Consider the following 20412-nt stretch of genomic DNA (forward strand, 5'->3'; position numbering starts at 1 on the left):
GAGCCGAAGGCAGTCGCTTAACCAACTGAGCCACCCAGGCGCCCCTCCATCAGATTTCTTACTCATCGGTTATCAAGTATCAAAGAATTATAAAAGTAGCAGAAGGGCGCCTGGGTGGCTCAGTTGGTTGGGCGACTGCCTTCGGCTCAGGTCATGATCCTGGAGTCCCGGGATCGAGTCCCGCATCGGGCTCCCTGCTCGGCGGGGAGCCTGCTTCTCCCTCTGACCCTCCCCCTTCTCATGTGCTCTCTGTCTCTCTTATTCTCTCTGTCTCAAATTAAAAAAAAAAAAAAAAGTAGCAGAAGGAAATAACCATAACCTTTCCCTTCTGATGAAGCACATCAGATTAAAGAGTGCCTCAAGGTCATCGTTGTGAATGTCCTTTATCTTTGAATTTAGGAACGTTCCTGACTTCTGACAAATTAAAGACTTCTGGACTCTTCCTGGAAAAAAAAAAACTCCGAGGGTATATTCTGTGTGGGAGGGAGTCAGAAGCACCATCCTTCTAAATATATGAGTTGCACACATTTGCCAGCCACCTGGAGAATGCATTTTATCAGTGGCCAGGGCTCTGGCTCAGGAAAATGGGATTACCTGCAGCGCCAGCAGGCGAACACCTTCCAGCGGTTTATCGGGGTCCACTTTAACTTCCTGTGTTTTGGCAAAAACTTCTAGGTCTCTGATGTTTTGGCAAGCCAGATAAGAGCCCTAGTTAGGCAAACAGACAGAGTTGCACTTACGTCGAGGACGAAGAAGCGAGCATTTGTCTGGGGAGCATCAGGATTGACTTTAATGGTTCTGGCCATTTTGAACGCCTGCAAACGTGGGAAATGCTCAGCAGCACGGGAAGCACCCTGTTTTCAAATGCAATTGCACATTACTGACCGGACAGCATGATCCTGGGCCTACTGCACGCAGGAGCAGATTGGTCTAGCATCTCATTCAGACAGGTGGGGTGCACTAAGTCTGAGACAAGATCTAGGAGTCACCCAAAGAAGTCTGGGAAAGTAGTCAGGGTAGAAAGGGGCTGAGAAAGCGAGCCCCAATTTAATTTTAACCAAAATAAAACATACATTCCAAAAAGGTGTAGAAAGTGTATAGTTTGATGAATTTTCACAAAACGAACATAGCTGTGTAATAACTGCCCAAAACAGGAGTATATTACCACTAACCTGGAATTCCCACCCCTCTCCAAGTTGGTTCCTTTTTAAACATTTTTTACTGATCCTGTGCATCTTTCTCTTTTTCCTGTACTTCATGTATATTTCTCTCCCTGGGATAACAAGCACTAAAGCAAAACAAAGTAGCAACAAAAACATACAAAAACAACAGTTTTTCAAAGGCCCAGGATGGCCTCAGAACCAACTCAGCTGAGGACCAGAGAAGGGTGGGAGCTTGTTTCCAAGAAGCCATGAATGGGAAGATAAAGTCCAGCCAAAATGGGGGGTGATGGCAAGTAAATGAGCCACACCCCCTTTGGGCCGGATAGAGCAACCAGTGTATTTTCAAAAAGCACTTCGTTTTCCTTGTGGAAAACATGCATGCCGAAATTATGAGCTGTGTATGTTCGCTCGTTCAAGCAAACTTGTTTCCTATGAACAGTGTCATAAACAGGCACCTTTGATTATCTTCTATTCTGAACAGTGGGGGAACTGAGGCCTGGAATCATCAATCAGGGACCGGCGAGGCCTTCCGCTGTCCAAAGATGCTGGCCCAGGCCTCCTCTCAGAGGGCATCACTCCTTGCTGTTCTTAAGGGAGCCAATTTTGAGAAAAGGGACTACAACAATAACATGCTTCCAGCCAGGACAAATATCTTACTCCATGTCAAGTGGCAAAACATGACCAACCCACCAACCCTGCACAGAAAGGCAAGAGGCTGTAGTGAAGGTTAAGGAACACAGACGAGGGACATCTCAAAACACAAAGGACATGCGGGCCAGTGGTGTGGATTTTGCACTACTACTCACTGTTCACCCAACTCGGATCCACCATGAAGCAGGACAGTTAAGTGCATTACTAACTCTCTCAATCAGGAATAGCCTGTTTTCCTTTTGAATGCTCCAGGAATGCTTCAGTACCTTGAAGTTGGGAATCCTGTGATGAACAGGCCGGGGAAAATCAGCTAAATTTTGTGATTCCATGTAGTCCCAAATCTGTTCACGAATGTCCTGTTTGGAAACACCTACGGCAACAAAGAGTGGGACTAGTTAACGTGGCAGAAAGGAGTCCTGCCACATGTGCAGGCCGGGCGCTGCTGGGTGCCTGCTCCAGCTGCACCCTCAGCACTCCGTCACGCCAGACCAATCCAGGGCTTCTCAGCTCTATGGCGAAAAATCAGGGTTAGTGATAAACTCACAACAAATTGCTAAAGTCCAAAAACAGAGTAAATTCAAGACAACCCAGGTGTTTAACCTAGCTGTACTGAGCTATAGGAGCAGCAGAACAAAATGCAAAGTGAGCCAGGTACCCAAGCTTTCCTCGGGTCCTTGCTGGGAAACGCACATTCTGATCAGTCAACGCACTGCAATCCTTGGTCTAATTAGTTTTGACATAGTTATGATTACTGCATGCAGACTGTAAACCCAGAAAGCTTGCCTTAAACCTAAGCGCTTTGTAAACCACCTATTATTTTGGATTACCAATTACAATCCCCTTTATTAGTATAGCAATTTCTTATTCTATACCAAACTTCAGAAGCGCATTTTTTGTCAACAAATATTCTTTAATTTGATTGGAGCAGTTTTAATAAAATCTGCATTAATCATGTGTTCCTCTTGGAGTGGAGAACTATAAAAAGCAGTTTCCAGTTAGGTGGAAAAACATAAAACCAGCACCTTCACAAAGACACATTTTTAAAATATTCACTGAATTTTCATTTCTGTTGGTCCTAAAGGATATCCTCGTACTTGTACAGAAGTCTGTTTCAAATCACTTTATCCACTTGATCTGTTTTCGTAACAATTTGTCATGCGGCCAGCACTGAGAATCACGAGGCAAGGAACTCATCATGAGGTCATCTCAGTGACTGGAAAATTCTCAACACCAACCTGCCCTAACCGCTGGTGAAGAGGAGTGCTGACTACCCTGCACCATCTGAAAGTCCCCGTAGGGACACACGCACAGGGCTTAGGGAATGTGCATCTCTGAAGCTGGCAGTGAAAGACAACCTCTTCAGAGAACCCAATGTGCACCACAGCTAGATGTGAGGTTCTACATGTACTCTGTGTGGCTGGGGCACCTCTCATCACCTGAGTAGGAAGGAGGGGCAGATACAACCCCACAGGTCCTCAGTCTCCCTTCAATGAGTGCAGGATATTGAAAAGTGACCCACGGGAGCAGCCCAGGGCCAGAGACTGCTGGGAATCACCTGGATGGGTGGTGCGGTTGGGCTGGCAGCTGGCTTCTCACCATACATTTCTGAATTGTGTGGCTTTGAATCATGTGAATCAATTATATTCTAAAATTTTATTTTTCATAAATGGACTTTGAAAACATGCAGAGGGGACTATATTGACAAGCCTCTCTCCTCGGTGCCTGCTGGGGACCAGCTCTCTTCCCCCAGGGCAATCAGCGTACCCTTTTTTCCTCATGAATTTTCCCCCAGGTACCTCTGGCCCACACAGAAGACACTCCTTGTCATGTCCTTTCCCTAATGTGGCACACTACACAGCACACAATGCCCTGCACACTGGTGTTCTTGCCAAATATCTTGCAGATCAGCCCACGTGGTATACAAGAGCACCTCTGTTCTTTTGTGAAGTTGCACGGTATTCCATTGTAGGGACAGGCCAAAATTTACTCAGGAAGTCCCCTTCTGAAGGGCAACAGGTGGTTTCCAATCTTGTTACCGAGGTACACTTTGCCGCCAGCCCATTTTACCTCAATTTGTTAACTCTCCACGTGTAGCCTAAGGCATAAGGGCCCAGAGCCAAAGGCTTCCACTGCCTACGCCCTCTGGCTAGGCCTAGATCTCCTCAGCACAGCATGCAGCCCAGTCCCAGAGCCTCTTGGAGCCCACTACAAACCCTTCTCGGGCCTCCTGCCCCTAGCTGTGCTTTAAAGCCATTCCAGATATCAAAACTGCAGATTTGGGTGTGCTTAGGGAACACACATCTGTAAGACGCAGCCTGAGTAGGCCGACACAGGCAGTTTCCAGCACTTGGCTCGTTCTTTCCTCCTGGGAGCTCTGCACTGAAGGTGTCTGCTGCCAAATCTGCTCAGCTCTCTGTCCCTTCCTTAAACCCTCATCACTCTTCAAGGCTCGGCTTCAGCACCACCTCCAGGAAGCACCCCCCCCTTCTGCTCCACTGCCTGGGGATCCCTCTGTCACAGGGTCACAAGGAGCTCTAGCCTACAATGCCCTGCTGCCCACTTCAGCCTCACCTCCATCACTGCTCGCGGTGGATTCAAAATGTGGCTCAAGCATTACCGGTCCCTGCTTCCACACACCTGCCCATCTCCTTGTGCCTTTCACACCTTGGTACCTCCTCTCCCTTCAGGTCTGCCTGATGCACCACATCCCCCTGGAGTTATTCAGAGAGCCCAGTTACAGGCAGCTGCCCTCCTTTAGGAACCCAGAGCACCCTGTTTTTTTCAAACACAATCATGTTGATACAACTATAAGGTTAATATACTTGTCACTTTCACTAATAACCCACAGGTGCTACAACATTCCCAACACCTTGCAGGATACCGTGTGGGACACAAGAAACCTAAGAAATTGTGACCCTTGCTCCGGAGAATCGATTAATCACAAACATCTGAGTGACTCCCATTTAGAAAGCGATAATGGTGATTGGGAGGAGCAGCGAGAGAGAAAGGGCAGCTCCTTGCCCTTGGGAAAGTGACAAAAACACGGGAAATGACTAGGAATAAAAGGCAACATACATTTGCGTGAAATGCCTGAACCCCACTGTGTAATTGCCTAGTTACTTCCCCCAACAGGTTGTGGCTCTGTCAGGTCAACCAGGGTCTCACTCACACTTCCACCTCTAGCTCTGCGCTCAGTGCCGGCGTTCGGCAGGCATCTGAGCGAGCAGAATCTCTGAGCCGAGCCGTTCACAGGCTGCACCCTTGGTAAGGGCAGAAGCGCACTTATTCCCGGTTGTGGAACCTGGCTTTGACAGGCTCCGGCTCACCGTGGGCTTCGGTCCTGGGTGCTGTCTTTGCCAAGCAACCCCGCAACAATCCCCAAAGCTCTTCTCCACAGAGGGTGACCCCCTGGAGCCCGGGCGCAATGAAGCAAGTGTTCCCAGCGCCTGGGCAGGGCAGGGCCGGGCACAGCGAGGCCTTGGAAAGCATTTCAGAGGACAGCGATTAAGCGGCCCGGCGGCGAAGTTAAGCTGCTTTCCAGTCCTGCCCTGCCACCAGCTGTGAGCCTGGGTCTCCTCGCCGCACCGCGGGTATGCTAGTGCGGACCTCACAGGTGGTGGCTACGATCGATCGGCACGGGGCCACGGACACCACCAGGGGCACGGCTCTAGTCCTCTCTCTCTTCTCCCCACTACCTTCCCTCCACCGACAGGGTCGCACATCAGGGTCCGAGACCGGCGCCGGCTGGACCCCCGAGCCCCGCTCAGTCCCCTCCGCGTCCCCTCCCGCCTGTCCGGTGGTCCCGCCCGTCGGATAGGTCCCCGGCGGCCCCTCACCCGCCGACCCCCGCCTACCCCGGGTGGGTCCCTAGCGGCCCCCTCACCCGCCTAGCCCTCAGGTGGGCCCCCGTTGCCTGCCGGCCCCTCATTCGCCCGCCCCCCTCTTGCCCCTCGGGTGGGTCTCTGGCGGCCCCTCACCCGCCCGCCCCCTGCCTGCCCCTCAGGTAGGTCCCCACCCGCCTCTCCCGCGGGTCCTTACCCGTCTTCAGCTCCATGACGACGCAGTCAGTGAGCGACGCCTCCAGAAGCCGAATCCGGCGCGGAGTGACGTCACCCGCTCGCGCTCTCGCCGCGCCTGCGCGCTGACTGCGAGGGGGGCGGTTGCGTCGCCGTGGAGGCCTGGAGGGAACAGCCCGGGGCGGGCATGCGCGTGCGTCTCCGCGGGCAGAGTGGAGGGACGTGCGGGGGAGGCCGGCGTGTTTCCTGGGCTGTCATTGGTTCGTAGAGCAACTCGGTGTTGAGCGCCTGTTCCCAGGGGCGTTTGTGCGGCGCTGGGGCTACCGAGGTGAAGAAGCCCCTGGCCTTTCCGAGCCCACCGCCATTTCCAACATACCCCATCTCCTTTTCTGTTTCCCCAGAGGCCCCCTCCTTCTGGAAGCCAGCCTTGTTTGCTCCTCCAGGATGTGATTCCTCTTCTCTGAGGAAGACACCCAAGTGCTCACACCTGGGTGTGCGTCTGCCTCAGCTGTGGACACTTTAAAATGTCAGGTTGTAGGGGCTCCTGGGTGGCTTAGTCTGTTCAGCCTCGGACTCTTGGTTTCAGCTCAGGTCATGAGCTGATGGTCGTCGGATGGAGCCCCACGTCGGGCTCTGCACTCAGCATGGAGTCTGCTTCAGAGTCTCCCTCTCCCTCCTGCCCTCTCTCAAATAAATAAATAAAATCTTAAAAAAAAAAAAAAAGTAAAATGTCCGGTTGTTAGAGTGGGGTTCACTGCAGGTGGGATGGTGACCAGCCTGGGTGCTGGATGAGTTGAGAAACACCCCTTGATTTTACTGTGGCCTCTGGATCTCCTAGGGACTGGAAGAACGTGGCAGCCTGCGTTTGTTGGCTTCTATCATTCCTTCAACGCGTAGGGTGTGTCAATCTAAGCGCCAGGAGGTGGCTCGGGAGATGGGGCTGAACAGACCAGCCCAGCTGGAGTCCTCTCTGGGCTCCACTCCAGCGGGAGAGAGAAGGAGGTGCATTCACACTTTAGGAAGATGACCCCTCCTCCCAAATGAGGCCGTGGCAAACCCAAGTCACCAGTAACCACCTCCTAATGAGTAACTGCACACCCTTAGCAGTGTGCCTCGTGCATGGTAAGCATGCAAGAAGTGGCAGCTACTTTTCAAGATTATATATCCAATGCTTGATAAGGTCCCCACAACAAACTTGTGAAACAGACAAAGCATTTTAGTACCAGCTTCAAGACAAAGATAGGGGAAACGAGGTTCTGGGTGTTGCAGCGACTTATTGAAGCTCCCTTCAGAACTAATCCTATACCCTTTGTCTTTATCAGATAGAACATGATCAGTGCAGTAAGAAATACTGTACAACCATGCCAGGCACCAGGCTAAGGGCCTTAGAAATCATACCTAAATATAGTCCTCACAACAACCGTGAGCAGCAGATGTGACTGGCATTCTACAGGGGAGGAAACAGAGGCTCGGGATGTTAGTGAGCCTTGCCCAGAGCGGCCCGACTCGGAAAGGGCAGCGCCTGTGCTTAATTATAAATCTCGCGGCTCCGGTCCCAGCTCTACATCCCTGGGTGGTATTCGTGGCGCTAATACGTAAAGACATTAACAGGCCTTCATTCCACAAGAGGGGGGCCATGTCCCTTACAGGCTGGCAAAAAGGAGTGCAAAGCTTTGCTTTGGGCAATAGAAGGTTATCAAATAAAATCTCTCAGGGAGGTTGGAGTCCTTGCCCACTTTTGGGAAAACACAGTGGATGTGTGGAGAACATTTTATGCAAACGGACCTGGCCGCAGCAGTGGAAATGTGTGCAGCACTCACTGTTACCCAGCTGTGCTCAGAGCAGCGCCCAGGGCGCTAACCAACCCAAGTCCCTCAGGCAGACAGGCTGGTGCATCCCCCAGGGAGTAACAAGCCACCCACCGGGGACAAACTCCCTCACTGGCAAACGTCAGAAAGCAGAGAGCACTCTCCAGGACATTCCCTTGGGCCCCTTCATTCCCTGTTGCCAAATTAGAAGTGCTCCCAAAGCCCAGGCACTTGAAAGAATAAGTAATTATGAAAGAGAGACCCCTTAAGAAGAAATGAGTTGGCTCTCCTGCAAAAAGATGTTCTAGAACTTTGACCCAAATGCTTCAAACTCAATCCTGTATGTAAATTTGCCCTTGGGTCACTTGAGAGTTTTTTAAAAGAGTTTCAATAGAGCCATTTTAGGTTCACAGCACAATTGAGCCAAAGGTACAGAGAGTTCCCATACACCGCCACTAGCCCCCCCACCTGGCGCAGCTTCCCCCAGGATCAACGTCCCACACCACAGCAGTACCTTTGTCACATCACCTTTGACACATTATCACCATGGACTGAATATTGGTGTCCCCCACCCCCTTCATATGTTGAAGCCTAATGCCCAGTGTGGTGGCTTTAGTAGGTGGAGTCTTTGGGAGGTGACAGGTCATGAGGGCAGAGCCTCCTTAGTGCGATTCTTGCCCTTAGAAAGGGGACTCCAGAGAGCTCCCTCACCCTGCCCCTTCCACCATGGGAGGACATAAAAAGGAGACAGGCATCCGTGAACCAGGACGCGGGCTCTCACCAGACACAAAATCTGCTGCCACCCTTGACCTTGGACTTGCCAGCCTCCAGAACTGTGAGAAAGAAATGTTTGTTTAAGTTGCCCGGTATACGGTATTTTGTCATAGCAGCCTGACCTGACTAAGGACACTAAAGGGGACAGCCCAAGTCCAGAGTTTACAGTAGGGGTCGCTCTTGGTGGTGGACATTCTATGGGTTTGGACAGAATGGTCTCACTGCCCTAAACATCCTCTGCTTCGCCTATTCACCCCCCCTCCCTCGAGCCCCTGGCAACCACTGATATTTTACTATCTCCATATTTCTGTCTTTTCCAGGATGTCATAGAGTTGGAGTTGCACAGGATGGAGGCTTTCAGATCGCCTTATTTCACTTAGTGATATGCCTCCTCCATATCCTTTCAGGGCTTGGTAGCTCTTTTCTTTTTAGTGCTGAATAACAGTCCATTGTCTGGATGGACCACAGTTTATCCATCACCTATGGAAGGACACCTTGGTGGCCCCCAGGGTCTGGCGATGATGAACAAGCTGCTGGGACACCATGTTTAGGTTCACTTGAGGGTTTCACAGCTTGTCACAACATTGCCTTGTGAGTTCTCACAACCCCTTCGAGCCTGGCCAGAAGGAACACATAGTGAAAAAGGCAAGAGCATGAAGAGCTGGGTCATGGATCTCCAAGCTGTGTGACATTGGGTAATTAACCCCACCTCTCTGGGCTTCTGTTCCCTTTTCTGTACAAGGTGGGGAAGTGATTCCTCCATTAGCATCGGTGAGAGGACAGAGAGGGCTAGTTCACGGGGAGTCTGAGCACACCCAGCCCGCAGCAAGCACGCTGTCATCGTCCCATAACCATCCTGTTAGACAGACAAGAGAAGGTGTTGAGAGATGAGGTCCAGTGATTCACCCGAGGTGCTGGGGTGCTGACAGCCAGGCCTCGCCCCGCGTGTGCTTCTGAAACGCCAACGCGTCCAGCCCTTAAGCTGTACAGGTACAGACTTAACATATTAAATGCCACCTTCTGCTTTCTGCTCCCCGACTCCCCCTGCATCATATGCACACACACACACACACACACACACAACTCCTAAAGTGCTAAAAAGAAAAAAACACACACCTATAATTTTAATAACAACCAAGACTGGTTCCTGAGGAGCTAGAAGATTCTCTCCTCCCTTCAGGCTTTCCTCTGTCATCTGGCTTTGCTCTTGAGTTATGTGCCTTCACCCATCCTGGGATCAGGTGAGGCCATCCGTCAGCACCTGGCACTTCACTGGAGATTCTACTCTAGCAATATGAGGATGCCCCAAGTGTCACAGTGTCGGCTTGCTCTTCCTGCTGCCACCACCCAGGCCAAGGGTGTGTCACCATGCTTTGGACCGCAACCGTCTCCTGTCTCCCAATTCTTTCTTTCTTTCTTTTTTTTTTTTAAAGATTTTATTTATTTACTTGACAGAGAGTGAGTGAGCACAAGCAGGGGGAGCGGTAGAGGGAGAGGGAGAAGCAGGCTCTCTGCTGAGTAGGGAGCCAGATGTGGGGCTCGATCCCAGGACCCTGAGATCATGACCTGAGCCAAAGGCAGATGCTTAACTGACTGAGCCACCCAGGCATCCCATCCTGTCTCCCAATTCTGTCCGCTCCCAGGCACTGCCTCCTACCACCCTCCTCCTCTTCCCTCTTCCTCCTCCTCCCCCCCAGCTCTCCTCCTCCTCCCTCTTCCTCCTCCTCCTCCCTCCTCCTCTTCTCTACCTTCTCCTCCTCCCTTCTTCCTCCTTCCTCCCCCTCCTCCTCTGCTTGCCCTCCGTCTTGCCCTCTGCCCACCTGCATTCCCCCTGCATATCTTCCAGCTGTGACCTCCCAGCTCCCCATGGCCTCCCACCTTGCAGAGCACACACTTCTCAGCCGGCTGTCCAGGCCTTTCGGGGCCACCAGCTCGCACACTCAGTCCCCTCTCTCAGCCAAACCTTGTCTCTATCAATTCGACTTTGCCCTTCTCCTCTCTCCTGCTTTTGTTGGTGTTTTTCCCATCCCAGAAAGGCCCTCCTGCACCCCAAACTGGCCTGGTGGCAAGCAGAAGGGAAGGGTGGGGGGCCAAGCAACTCCTCTAACAAAGCGGGGATGGACTTGAAGAGGCGTTACTTCGAGTCACAAAGAGGACCTGCGCTGGTTCTAAACAGACCTCCTCTGGGAGCTGGAGAGGCGGAGGGAGGGCGGAGTAGTGCCTGCGCAGAGCTCTGGCATCCTCGGGTGAACCCAAATGCTAATTTAAAATATACACAGTGTGCTGCAATTACGCAACAGGGACAGCCGGGAGCCATTTGGGTCATGTTTTAAAACATCCCCTTGCACACGGGAACCAGCCGGTTTCTTCTAAGGAAAGGTATGACCATCTTTAAACACAGAGCAGGCAGGCAGAGGATCACAGTCATCCTCACCAAGGAGAAATAGCAGCAAAGCCTGTTTTTTCGAGATATGTTGGGTAGCGGCCGAAGAAGCATTGGGAGGGGTTCGTGGTCTCTGTGAGTGGGGAGGAGGGTGTCGAGAAGATGCTCTTTTGGTTTTCAAGTCTTCTGTGCTATTGGGATTTTTAACCAAGTAGTGTATGGCGCTCATTCTTTTAGAAAAAAATCAGTATAATTTCTTTCATATTTTGAGCCGCCAGCAATCCGTTGACACCTCTCCTATCTGTCACAGAGCCAAGTAAAGACCTTCTCCTGTTATGCTCCCTGGAACTGTGAACTTTAAAGATACCTGGGCATTTGGAGCCTCATCTAATACTTAATAGATGTGGAATTGTTTAATAAGCTAATAAAGAAAAAGGTCTGTATGTGTGTTGCCAGAATAAAAGTTTCAGCCTGTGAGCCCTTCCAGGACAGCCTCGGAGCATCTGACAATGCTTCCCCCTTCCCTGGGCAGCCTCTGCCTAAAATAAGTACCAGTAAACTTCTGAACTGAATCCTGCGTTTCAACCACTGAGTGGGGCATGAGGCCTGTGGTTATGGCAGGAGGGACAGGGTGTTTCTGAAGCCCCAGGTGACATCCATTCTTTGAGTTTGGAGCATGGAGTCTGTGCCGAGCAGAGCAGTGGGGTGCTGTGTGCAGTGTCTAAACAAGGCAGACCGGGTCCTGCCTGCTTTCCTGCTGCTTCTATCCTGGGGGGCGAGGCAGACCACAGACTAACAGGATCATCTCAGAGAGAGTGATAATGAATGAGGATGGGGGTAGGAGGAAGCAGATGGCAGGCGAGGTCTCGGAGGAGGTGGCAAGGCAGCAAGGAATTGAGGACCAGGGACCTGGGCAAAAGGAAGAGCACATGCAAAGGCCCTGTGGAGGGTCCAGGCTGGTCTAGCGTTAGAAGCCCCCAGTGTGCACACTCATGTGCAAAGGCTGGCGTCCAGCAGGGGAACGGTCTTTGCTTTCAGGGGATTCCGAAAGGGTGAAGAGCATCCAGTGCCCACCATGGTCCGACTCCTTTGGGGGAACTGCTCTGCACTCCTAACTCCCTTAGCCCTTTAGAGGTCCCCCTGGGCCCTCCCTAGATTACTGCCACCATGAGACCCTGCCGTCACTTAAAGGCACTGCTCAAACCTGCCCCTGGACTGTGATTCCAAGTCTGGCTTATTCCCTTGGGGCTCAGAACACCCATCCCACACCCCTCCTCCCCTCTTTCTCTCCCTGCCCTTGTCCACACAATCAGAGCCCTGTCTGCACCTCCCAGGGAATAGTCTGCTTTTCACTGGCTCCAATAATGAGTCTATTTACCCCACAGGGTTAATTACAGGGTTTCCAGTTGGTGATATAGAAAGCTAAAATTTCAGAGACATTGAGTCATGTGTGTTCAGAAGTCATGCCTGTGTGCATACACTCTTCACTGTGTATATATAGTTATAAAATTACATATCTATATGTTTCCATTTAGACTATTTTTATACGTATATAGAAGTTTCTATTTTAACTTTTTAAGTCTCCTCTGATATCCAAGGTCCTGACCCTAATTCCAAAGTGACAGGTTAAGAGACCCAGTTCGATCATGTGGCAGCTGCAAGACCTGGGTCAGTTATTTAAGGCCTCTAGACAGGGCTTAAACCCCACCTGAATAGTGGTGATATTAACAGTGCCTACCCCAAAAGAGGATGAAAGGAGCGGTCATGGGCAGATCATCTAGCACAGCGCTTGGCACACAGTACGCACACACTACACTTTCTCTTATACATCAGGGAGAAAAGTCTTGCAGAAGTCATACATTCATTCAACAAACATTGTTGTGCACCTATTACGTGCCAAGGTATCACGCAAGCACTGGGACTGCAGAGAGAAATAAGGCAGTCACTAGGTGCTTAGAAAGGTAGGAAGTGGGTGAGTGAGTGGTTGCCGCTAACAAATGTTGGCTCACCCATCTGCCTGGGCACAGGGCGGACAGAGTGTCCTGTTCCCTGGGCGTGTTGGGGCCATGTGGCTGGCTCCGGCCAATAAGTGTTGAATGAGAGTGAAACATGGCACTAGAAGGCGGGACCACTTACTTCCCGGGGCAGGATCTCCTTCTCTTGCCCCTGCCAACATGGCAGGAGAGGTAGCCCTTGAAAACTTGGGCTCCTGAGTGACTTGGAGCAGAACCCCTGCCGAGCTGGGACTGGCTCAGCCGGAAGCCATGGAGACTTGGGGTGTTTCTCACTTCGGGGTACACCAGCCTCAATGGCCCGATACACTGAGTAGACAAATCACTTCCACAGCCATCTGGCTGAGGGCAACTCATGTAACCAACTCTCTTTAAGAAGAGACATAGGCAGATGAACCATGAGAGACGGGGGACTCTGAGAAACAAACTGAGGGTTCTAGAGGGGAGGGGGGTGGGAGGATGGGTTAGCCTGGTGGTGGGTATTGAGGAGGGCACATTCTGCATGGAGCACTGGGTGTTATGCACAAACAATGAATCATGGAACAGTACATCTAAAACTAATGATGTAATGTATGGGGATTAACATACCATAATAAAAAAAAGTGAGAAAAAAAGAAGAAAGGTATGCATATCTTTAACATTCTGTTTGGAAAACATCTACACCACTCTACTGGATTTCTTGTGTCTTTGTATTAATTATGGCAATGCTTGAGTTACAAGACAGAAAAGCTCCTTAGAGAATCAGCTTTTTTTTTTTTTTTTACTTTAACAACCACAAGTTAATATGATAAAGCGCCTCGCTGTTGATGATTATTTTTCAGAAACGTCCAGAACACAAGCAGAAGGGACGCCAGGGCCAAGTTGGCCCTTGCATTAGGTCTTGCAACTCCTTCCATGGAAGGATGTTTGCTTTGTGTCACATCCCTTTTTAAATTTTCAGAGTAACAGAGGTATTTTTCTCCCATCTTTTTTTTAATTTTGAAAAATTTCAAAGGGCGCCTGGGGGGCTCAGCCGGTTAAGTGTCTGCCTTCAGCTCAGGTCATGATCCCAGGGTCCTGGGATCGAGCCCTGCATCGGGCTCCCTGCTCCGCGGGGAACCTGCTTCTCCCTCTGCCTGCCGCTCCCCCTGCTTATGCTCTCTCTCTCTTTTTGACAAATAAATAAATCACATCTTTAAAATAAATAAAGTCTTTTTAAAAAATTTCAAGCTTACGGGAAAGTTGCAAGAACAGTGCACAGCGAATGCCCACACACCTCAGGCTCAGAGACTGTTCTCATTTGACATTTCAGACATGTCACTCCTTCTCCCTTTTCCCCCACCCCCACCTGCAGTGGAATCTTTTTAGAAGTTGCAGGGCTAATGATACCAACCCTAACTAAACATGGTGACGTGTACCTTCCCGAAACAAGGACGTGTTCTTGCTTGACCACATGGAGTGATTACACTCAGGAATTTTAACCCCGATACAAGATTATTATCTAATATGCACTCCAGATTCAAATGTTCCCAGGTACTCTCAAAACTGTCCTTTATTTGCCTTTTAAATTTCCCCCACTCAGGATCAAGTATTGCATTTAGTTATCACGTTCCTTTCGTCTCTCGAGCAAGGACAGTCCTCTCCCCTGTTATTAGGTCATTTCTGGTGCTGCCATCTGTGAACAGCGCTGAATCAGCTTTAACTCCTGGGGAAGGCCATGCTCGGTACGGGGGGCTCGGACAAATTTCATCAGGGACACGCTTGTTGTCCTGGATAAAGATCATTGCTAGGAGCCAGGTTGTGATGGATTTTTGCACAGCAGCATTGATTCTGTTCATCCCAAGGGTTCATCAGATCCCCAGTAGATTTTGGAAGCCTGGGACTGCTCTTCTCCCTGGTCCCTTTCCCTAAAACCCAAGGCATCTTGTGAGCCCAGAGGGAGATGCTGAAAGGACCCTGGGACAAATGTCTTGGAAACAGTGAGAGAAGACACAGTCTCCTTTTGCCTGTGGCCTCTTTGAATTCTCTGTTGTGCCTCAAAAGCAGAAGGAACTGCAGACATGTTTAAAACTCAGTCTCGTTCAAGCTGATGCCATACACACACATCCGGTGCAACGTTTTTCTGATGAATCCCCCGAAACCCACGCCACGCCTTGGGCAGAAGGACGGCAGGCACGGGAAGATACAGAGGGATAAGCAATCTGTTCACCCCCGGGGTGAAGTTGGGGGCGCGGGGATGCCTAGACTTCTAGCCACCTAAGGGGCACAGATTTCATTTGCTCAGAACCTCAGCGAATCTCCCTAGAGAGGATTCCTTGCTCCTGAGAAGTTTCAAAGACATTTCTGTTGTCCAACAGATCATGGTCTTGACACACTGCATAGCTATGGAAAATGTTTTGCTTTTTCTTAATCGACGCGCCGCACTCAGTTTATTTAGCTTCTCTCTGGCTTAGAGATTTTCCAAGGCGGTATTCCTGCCGTGCAATGCCGAAGCGCCTCCATGCGGTGTCAGCACCTTCCTTGCGACAAGAACGGCCGGGTTCCTTTTCTGGAGCAGTTCCCCGGTTGGCCTTCAGATGGCGCCAACACCACAGGCCCGCCCGAGCCGCGTCCAGGTGCAGGAGCCCGCGGCGCCGGGGCCAGGAGGCTGCGCGGTGGGACTGTGGAGGGACGGCGGCGGGGGGGGGTGTGTGTGGGGGGGTGACTTGAATTTCTCCTGCCTTCATCATCGCTCATGATTCCAGTAACACACAGGACCCTCTGGGGCCCGATTCCGCTCTCGGCTCCGTAACCACAAGATCAGGAGGGGAAGAAATCATTAATGAATTAGAAGCCCCCAATCCAAAATACCCTGGCAGGTTAAAGAAAAGATCGGAAATACGGTTTTTGCAAAGTCCAGGTGTGCGGAAGGTGTTGTTATAATAACCTGTGCAAACATCTCTCCCGGAGTCCTATTGAGTGGAGAAGAAACCTAATTCCAGGGGCAAAGGAAAATGTCTCTCTCACCTTTTCTATCTAGATTATAAGGATTTCTTTCCTCCCAACCCCGCTTTTTTTTGGGGGGGGTAATAATTTTGGCCACTCAACCTAGTGCTTTTCAGATGACATTATTTTAAACCTGGACACCTTTGTAAATACAAACTCAGACGGAAACTGCCATTTTGGAATGTATTTTCCATGGTTCTCAGTATTTTTGGGTTTTGCCCTGTGCTGTGATGAAACTTTTTTTTTTAAAGCACCTCATAAAAGCAGAGTGAGTAATATTTCCCCAGGAAGCCTACAGACCGAGGAGTGTTTCTTGATCAATAGTTTGCATTTCCAGTAAAATCGTAAGAACTCAAGGTGCCTGTCACGCAGTCCAGCAGGAAGGCATTTAAAAAAAAAAAAGATGGATCTGAACATATTAAAAAATAATAAAGTCGTAGTGGGGTGGAGGAACACTCAGACCGTTCATCTGTGAGCTGAGGACTGGGAAGCTTGATTTTATTTCGTTGCAAAAAAAAAAAATCAAGTTAGAGAAAGACTCAGAGCACCCATAAAAAAATAGTGTCTCAAAAGCAGAATATTCAAGGTACTAGGAACCGGGTTTGCATGTGCACTCTGATTTAGAATTTACGAGGAGATAATACCATTCACAGATAATGCACATGCATATTTTTTCTTTTGTTCCTTTATTGAAAATGAATGAGATGTCTCCAATGCCTTCTCTTCACCTCCCAAAGCCTGAGCACTGGTGGATTGTCTCACACCCTTTTCCTGGGAATCAAGTGAGCAACTGATGGAAGAGGGGCGGGGTGGGGGTAGATAAATACAAAACTTTTATCTTTGGCCTTCCCTACCCAACCGAGGGACAACTTCCAGAAGAATTCTGACCAGTCTTTAGCCCTTCTTATGAGTGTCCTTCCCCCTTCAAGGGGAAGCGGGGAAGGGTGAGCCGAGTGTTCCAGGTGTTGGAGGAATAAATACTCAGTCCACAAATTAACTTTCCGGGGTACCCGGAGGAGAGGGGAGAGCTTTGAAGGGCGAAGACCTCGAGTCACTCCAGGTCAATATCCCGACTGCATAACCTCTGGAGGTGTCTTAACCGTTTGCGATCACTTACCCCGTCCTCCCACGGAACCCTGGTGCCCAAATCACCTTATCAAACACCAACCAAACAAAAAGGACGACGGACAGAAAGTCAACTTGGAGAGTCCCTAAGGGGCTTTGCCGGGAGCGGGAGGTGGGGACTGCGCCCCGAGGTTGGCGATCCAGCGGACGCGGCTGGGGGCAGCTTCCTCGCCCGGAGCCCGCCCTGTGCCGCGCTACAGATGCGCGTCTTGGGGCGCAGCCCCCGCGGAAAGCAGGCTTGGGTTTCTCCTCGCGGGCAGAGGAGCCCCGGCTCTGCCTGGGCCGGGTGGCTGGCTGCATTGTTCCCGTCTTTGGGGAGCGCGGGAGTCAGCTTGTCAAACGGGATTTATTTCTGGGAAAAGGGACAGGCCCTGCAAAGCTGGAGAAGGTGGGCTGCAAGCATCTACGCGGGAGGGGAATGGGAGAAATTAGCGGAACTATTCCACTCTCTTTCCCCAAACCCTACAAAACTGCTCACGGTGACGCGATTTACCGAGGCTACGGCGCGCTTGAGGATTAAATTCTCAAGATACTGCTACTTTCCTCACTCCGCCTTTCACCTATAGATGCCACGGCCTGCCTCCCCCCGTGGAGGTGAGGGACATTCATTCAGTTTTTATAATTTGCCTCTAAAAGCTTTTAGGTTATTCTTGACGGCCCTGAACCTGGAAACTCTCTGTTGAAAATTAATAAATTTTTTTGCTTAACTGATGACAACATCCAGGGGAGGCCCCTTCCATACCAATCCAGAACGCTTGCTTTGAATCCATTACACCTTGGCCCCGATAATTAGGAAATCTAATTATTCGCCTCATCACTCATTAATAAGAAAAATAGTCCCAGGGTCTTTGCTACTCACAAGGTCTTTGGGGAGATATCGACTACATTAATCAATTCGATTTTATATTTCAAACTAACTTTATCTGCAAAGGAGCATGGAGTTTTGGTTTTGGTTTTGGTTTTGGTTCTTTGCTCTGGGCATGTGGGTCTATGAACCAAAATGTGATAATAGAATAAATCTTAGTAAGATACCACTCTTTTTAAAAAATCTTTTCAAGTTAAGACAAACTGCAGAAAAGTCTGGTTCTGAGCCGCGGGGTCTTAGAGCCGACGGATTCCGGCGCTCCTCGCGCTGATTGGTGCCAACTCCCCACAGCTGCCGGGTTATTGGTCCGAAGTTCCCGGAGGGGGCGTGGCCGGAGGAAAGTAAAAACTTGCTTTCAGCAAGAAGACTTTTGGAAACTTTTCCCAATCCCTAAAAGGGACTTTGCCTCTTTTTCCGGGCTCGGCAGGGCAGCCACTCTGGACCCCGGCTCGCTGACCCTCAGGGCTGCCTCTTTGCTGGGGGGCTAGGAGAACCGCCTTCCCCCTCCCGGCGCGGACAGAGCGGCCGGCCTCGGTCCACTGCGTCCCCGGCCGCCAGCTCCGGCTGCCACCAGCCGGTCCCGAGAGCAAGCGAGCGAGCGAGCAGGGGCCGGCGCTGCGCTCGCCGGGGCGCGCCCTCCAGGATGCCGATCCGCCCGGTCCGCTGACAACGAGCGTCCCCTCTCCGCGCTCAGGCGGGCGCCGAGTGCCGGAGCCTCCCCCACCTCGCCCCCAAGGCTTCCCGGCGCCTGGGGCTCCCCGCGCCGGCTCCCTTCCTCTCGCTCTCTCGCTCCCTCGCTCTCTCGCGCTCTCGCAGGGCCTTCCTCAACGGTGCGTGCGCGCAGGCGGCGGCGAGCCGTCTCGGACGCAGCATGCAGGCGCGCTACTCGGTGTCCGACCCCAACGCCTTGGGAGTGGTGCCCTACTTGAGCGAGCAAAATTACTACCGGGCGGCGGGCAGCTACGGCGGCATGGCCAGCCCCATGGGCGTCTACTCCGGCCACCCGGAGCAGTACGGCGCGAGCATGGGCCGCTCCTACGCGCCCTACCACCACCACCAGCCCGCGGCGCCCAAGGACCTCGTAAAGCCGCCCTACAGCTACATCGCGCTCATAACCATGGCGATCCAGAACGCGCCCGAGAAGAAGATCACCCTGAACGGCATCTACCAGTTCATCATGGACCGTTTCCCCTTCTACCGGGAGAACAAGCAGGGCTGGCAGAACAGCATCCGCCACAACCTCTCGCTCAATGAATGCTTTGTCAAGGTGCCCCGCGACGACAAGAAACCTGGCAAGGGCAGCTACTGGACGCTGGACCCGGACTCCTACAACATGTTCGAGAACGGCAGCTTCCTGCGGCGCCGCCGGCGCTTCAAGAAAAAGGACGTGCCCAAGGAGAAGGAGGAGCGGGCCCACCTCAAGGAGCCGCCCCCGGCGGCGGCCAAGGGCGCCCCGGCTGGGCCCCCTCTAGCGGACGCCCCCAAGGAGGTCGAGAAGAAGGTGGTGATCAAGAGCGAGGCGGCGTCGCCGGCGCTGCCGGTCATCACCAAGGTGGAGACGCTGAGCCCCGAAAGCGCGCTGCAGGGCAGCCCGCGCAGCACGGCCTCCACGCCCGCCGGTTCCCCCGACGGCTCGCTGCCCGAGCACCACGCTGGCGCGCCCAACGGACTGCCCGGCTTCAGCGTGGAGAACATCATGACGCTGCGAACGTCGCCGCCCGGAGGCGAGCTGAGCCCCGCGTCGGGGCGCGCGGGCCTTCTTGTGCCGCCACTGGCTCTGTCCTACGCCACCGCGCCGCCCGCCGCCTACGGCCCGCCGTGCACGCAGGGCCTGGAGGCCGGGGGCGCCGGGGGCTACCAATGCAGCATGCGCGCCATGAGCCTGTACACGGGTGCGGAGCGGCCCGCGCACATGTGCGTCCCGCCCGCGCTGGACGAGGCCCTCTCGGACCACCCGAGCGGCCCCACGTCGCCGCTGAGCGCCCTCAACCTCGCCGCCGGCCAGGAGGGCGCGCTCGCCGCCGCGGGCCACCACCACCAGCACCACGGCCACCACCACCCGCAGGCGCCGCCGCCCCCGCCGGCTCCCCAGCCCCAGGCGGCGCCACAGCCCGGGGCCGCCGCGGCTCAGGCGGCCTCCTGGTATCTCAACCACAGCGGGGACCTGAACCACCTCCCGGGCCACACGTTCGCGGCCCAGCAGCAGACTTTCCCCAACGTCCGGGAGATGTTCAATTCCCACCGGCTGGGGATGGAGAACTCGGCCCTCGGGGAACCGCAGGCGAGCACCAACGCGAGCTGCCAGCTGCCCTACAGATCCACGCCGTCTCTCTACCGCCACGCCGCCCCCTATTCCTATGACTGCACGAAATACTGACCTGCCTGGCCCGCTCCGGCTTCGCCTCCCACACCCGGACCTCTCAGACAGTTCAGGCTGCAGAGACGCAAAAAGAACCAAAACATGCCCACCAGCTTTTTCTCAGACCCAGGAGCAGAGAGAGCGCGCGCCAGCCTCAGCCCTCTGTGAAGCTGCAGGTAACTTTAATTCGCTGCCCCGTTTCCGAGATCCTAAGAAGCCCCGGTAAAGGGACGCGGCCCAGCGAAATGAATATTGATTTTAAACCCCCCTCCCCTACCAGGATGGTTGTGCT

The 20412-nt window shown here is 52.4% G+C and overlaps 2 protein-coding genes across 4 annotated transcripts in view; one reads left to right on the forward strand and one right to left on the reverse strand.

Annotated features, from left to right (window-relative positions):
• Positions 1-5905, reverse strand: part of MTHFSD (methenyltetrahydrofolate synthetase domain containing) — a 26899-nt gene extending 20994 nt beyond the window's left edge. For 2 of the 3 annotated variants that reach the window (XM_021705679.1, XM_021705681.1), the window contains exons 1-3: positions 5853-5905; positions 2081-2184; positions 595-708 (exon numbers count right to left, since the gene is read on the reverse strand). In XM_021705679.1, the coding sequence (XP_021561354.1) occupies positions 595-708; positions 2081-2184; positions 5853-5868 (234 nt within the window). In that variant the 5' untranslated portion in view covers positions 5869-5905. The remainder of the gene's footprint in view (positions 1-594; positions 709-2080; positions 2185-5852) is intronic. The other variant, XM_021705680.1, reaches the window with a different exon arrangement.
• A 12727-nt stretch (positions 5906-18632) lies between these two features.
• FOXC2 (forkhead box C2) lies at positions 18633-20167 on the forward strand. Its single transcript, XM_021702482.1, has one exon. It carries the CDS (start codon positions 18633-18635, stop codon positions 20136-20138), a length of 1506 nt encoding a protein of 501 aa, XP_021558157.1. The 3' UTR covers positions 20139-20167.
• The last annotated feature ends 245 nt before the right edge of the window (positions 20168-20412 follow it).

The sequence above is a fragment of the Neomonachus schauinslandi genome, chromosome 16 (genome assembly GCF_002201575.2).
Source record: "Neomonachus schauinslandi chromosome 16, ASM220157v2, whole genome shotgun sequence".
Lineage (NCBI taxonomy): Eukaryota > Metazoa > Chordata > Mammalia > Carnivora > Phocidae > Neomonachus > Neomonachus schauinslandi.

What these genes read in the sequence shown, in the direction of transcription:
- FOXC2 (XM_021702482.1), top strand. Translation starts at nt 18,633, where the DNA reads ATGCAGGCGCGCTACTCGGTGTCCGACCCCAACGCCTTGGGAGTGGTG.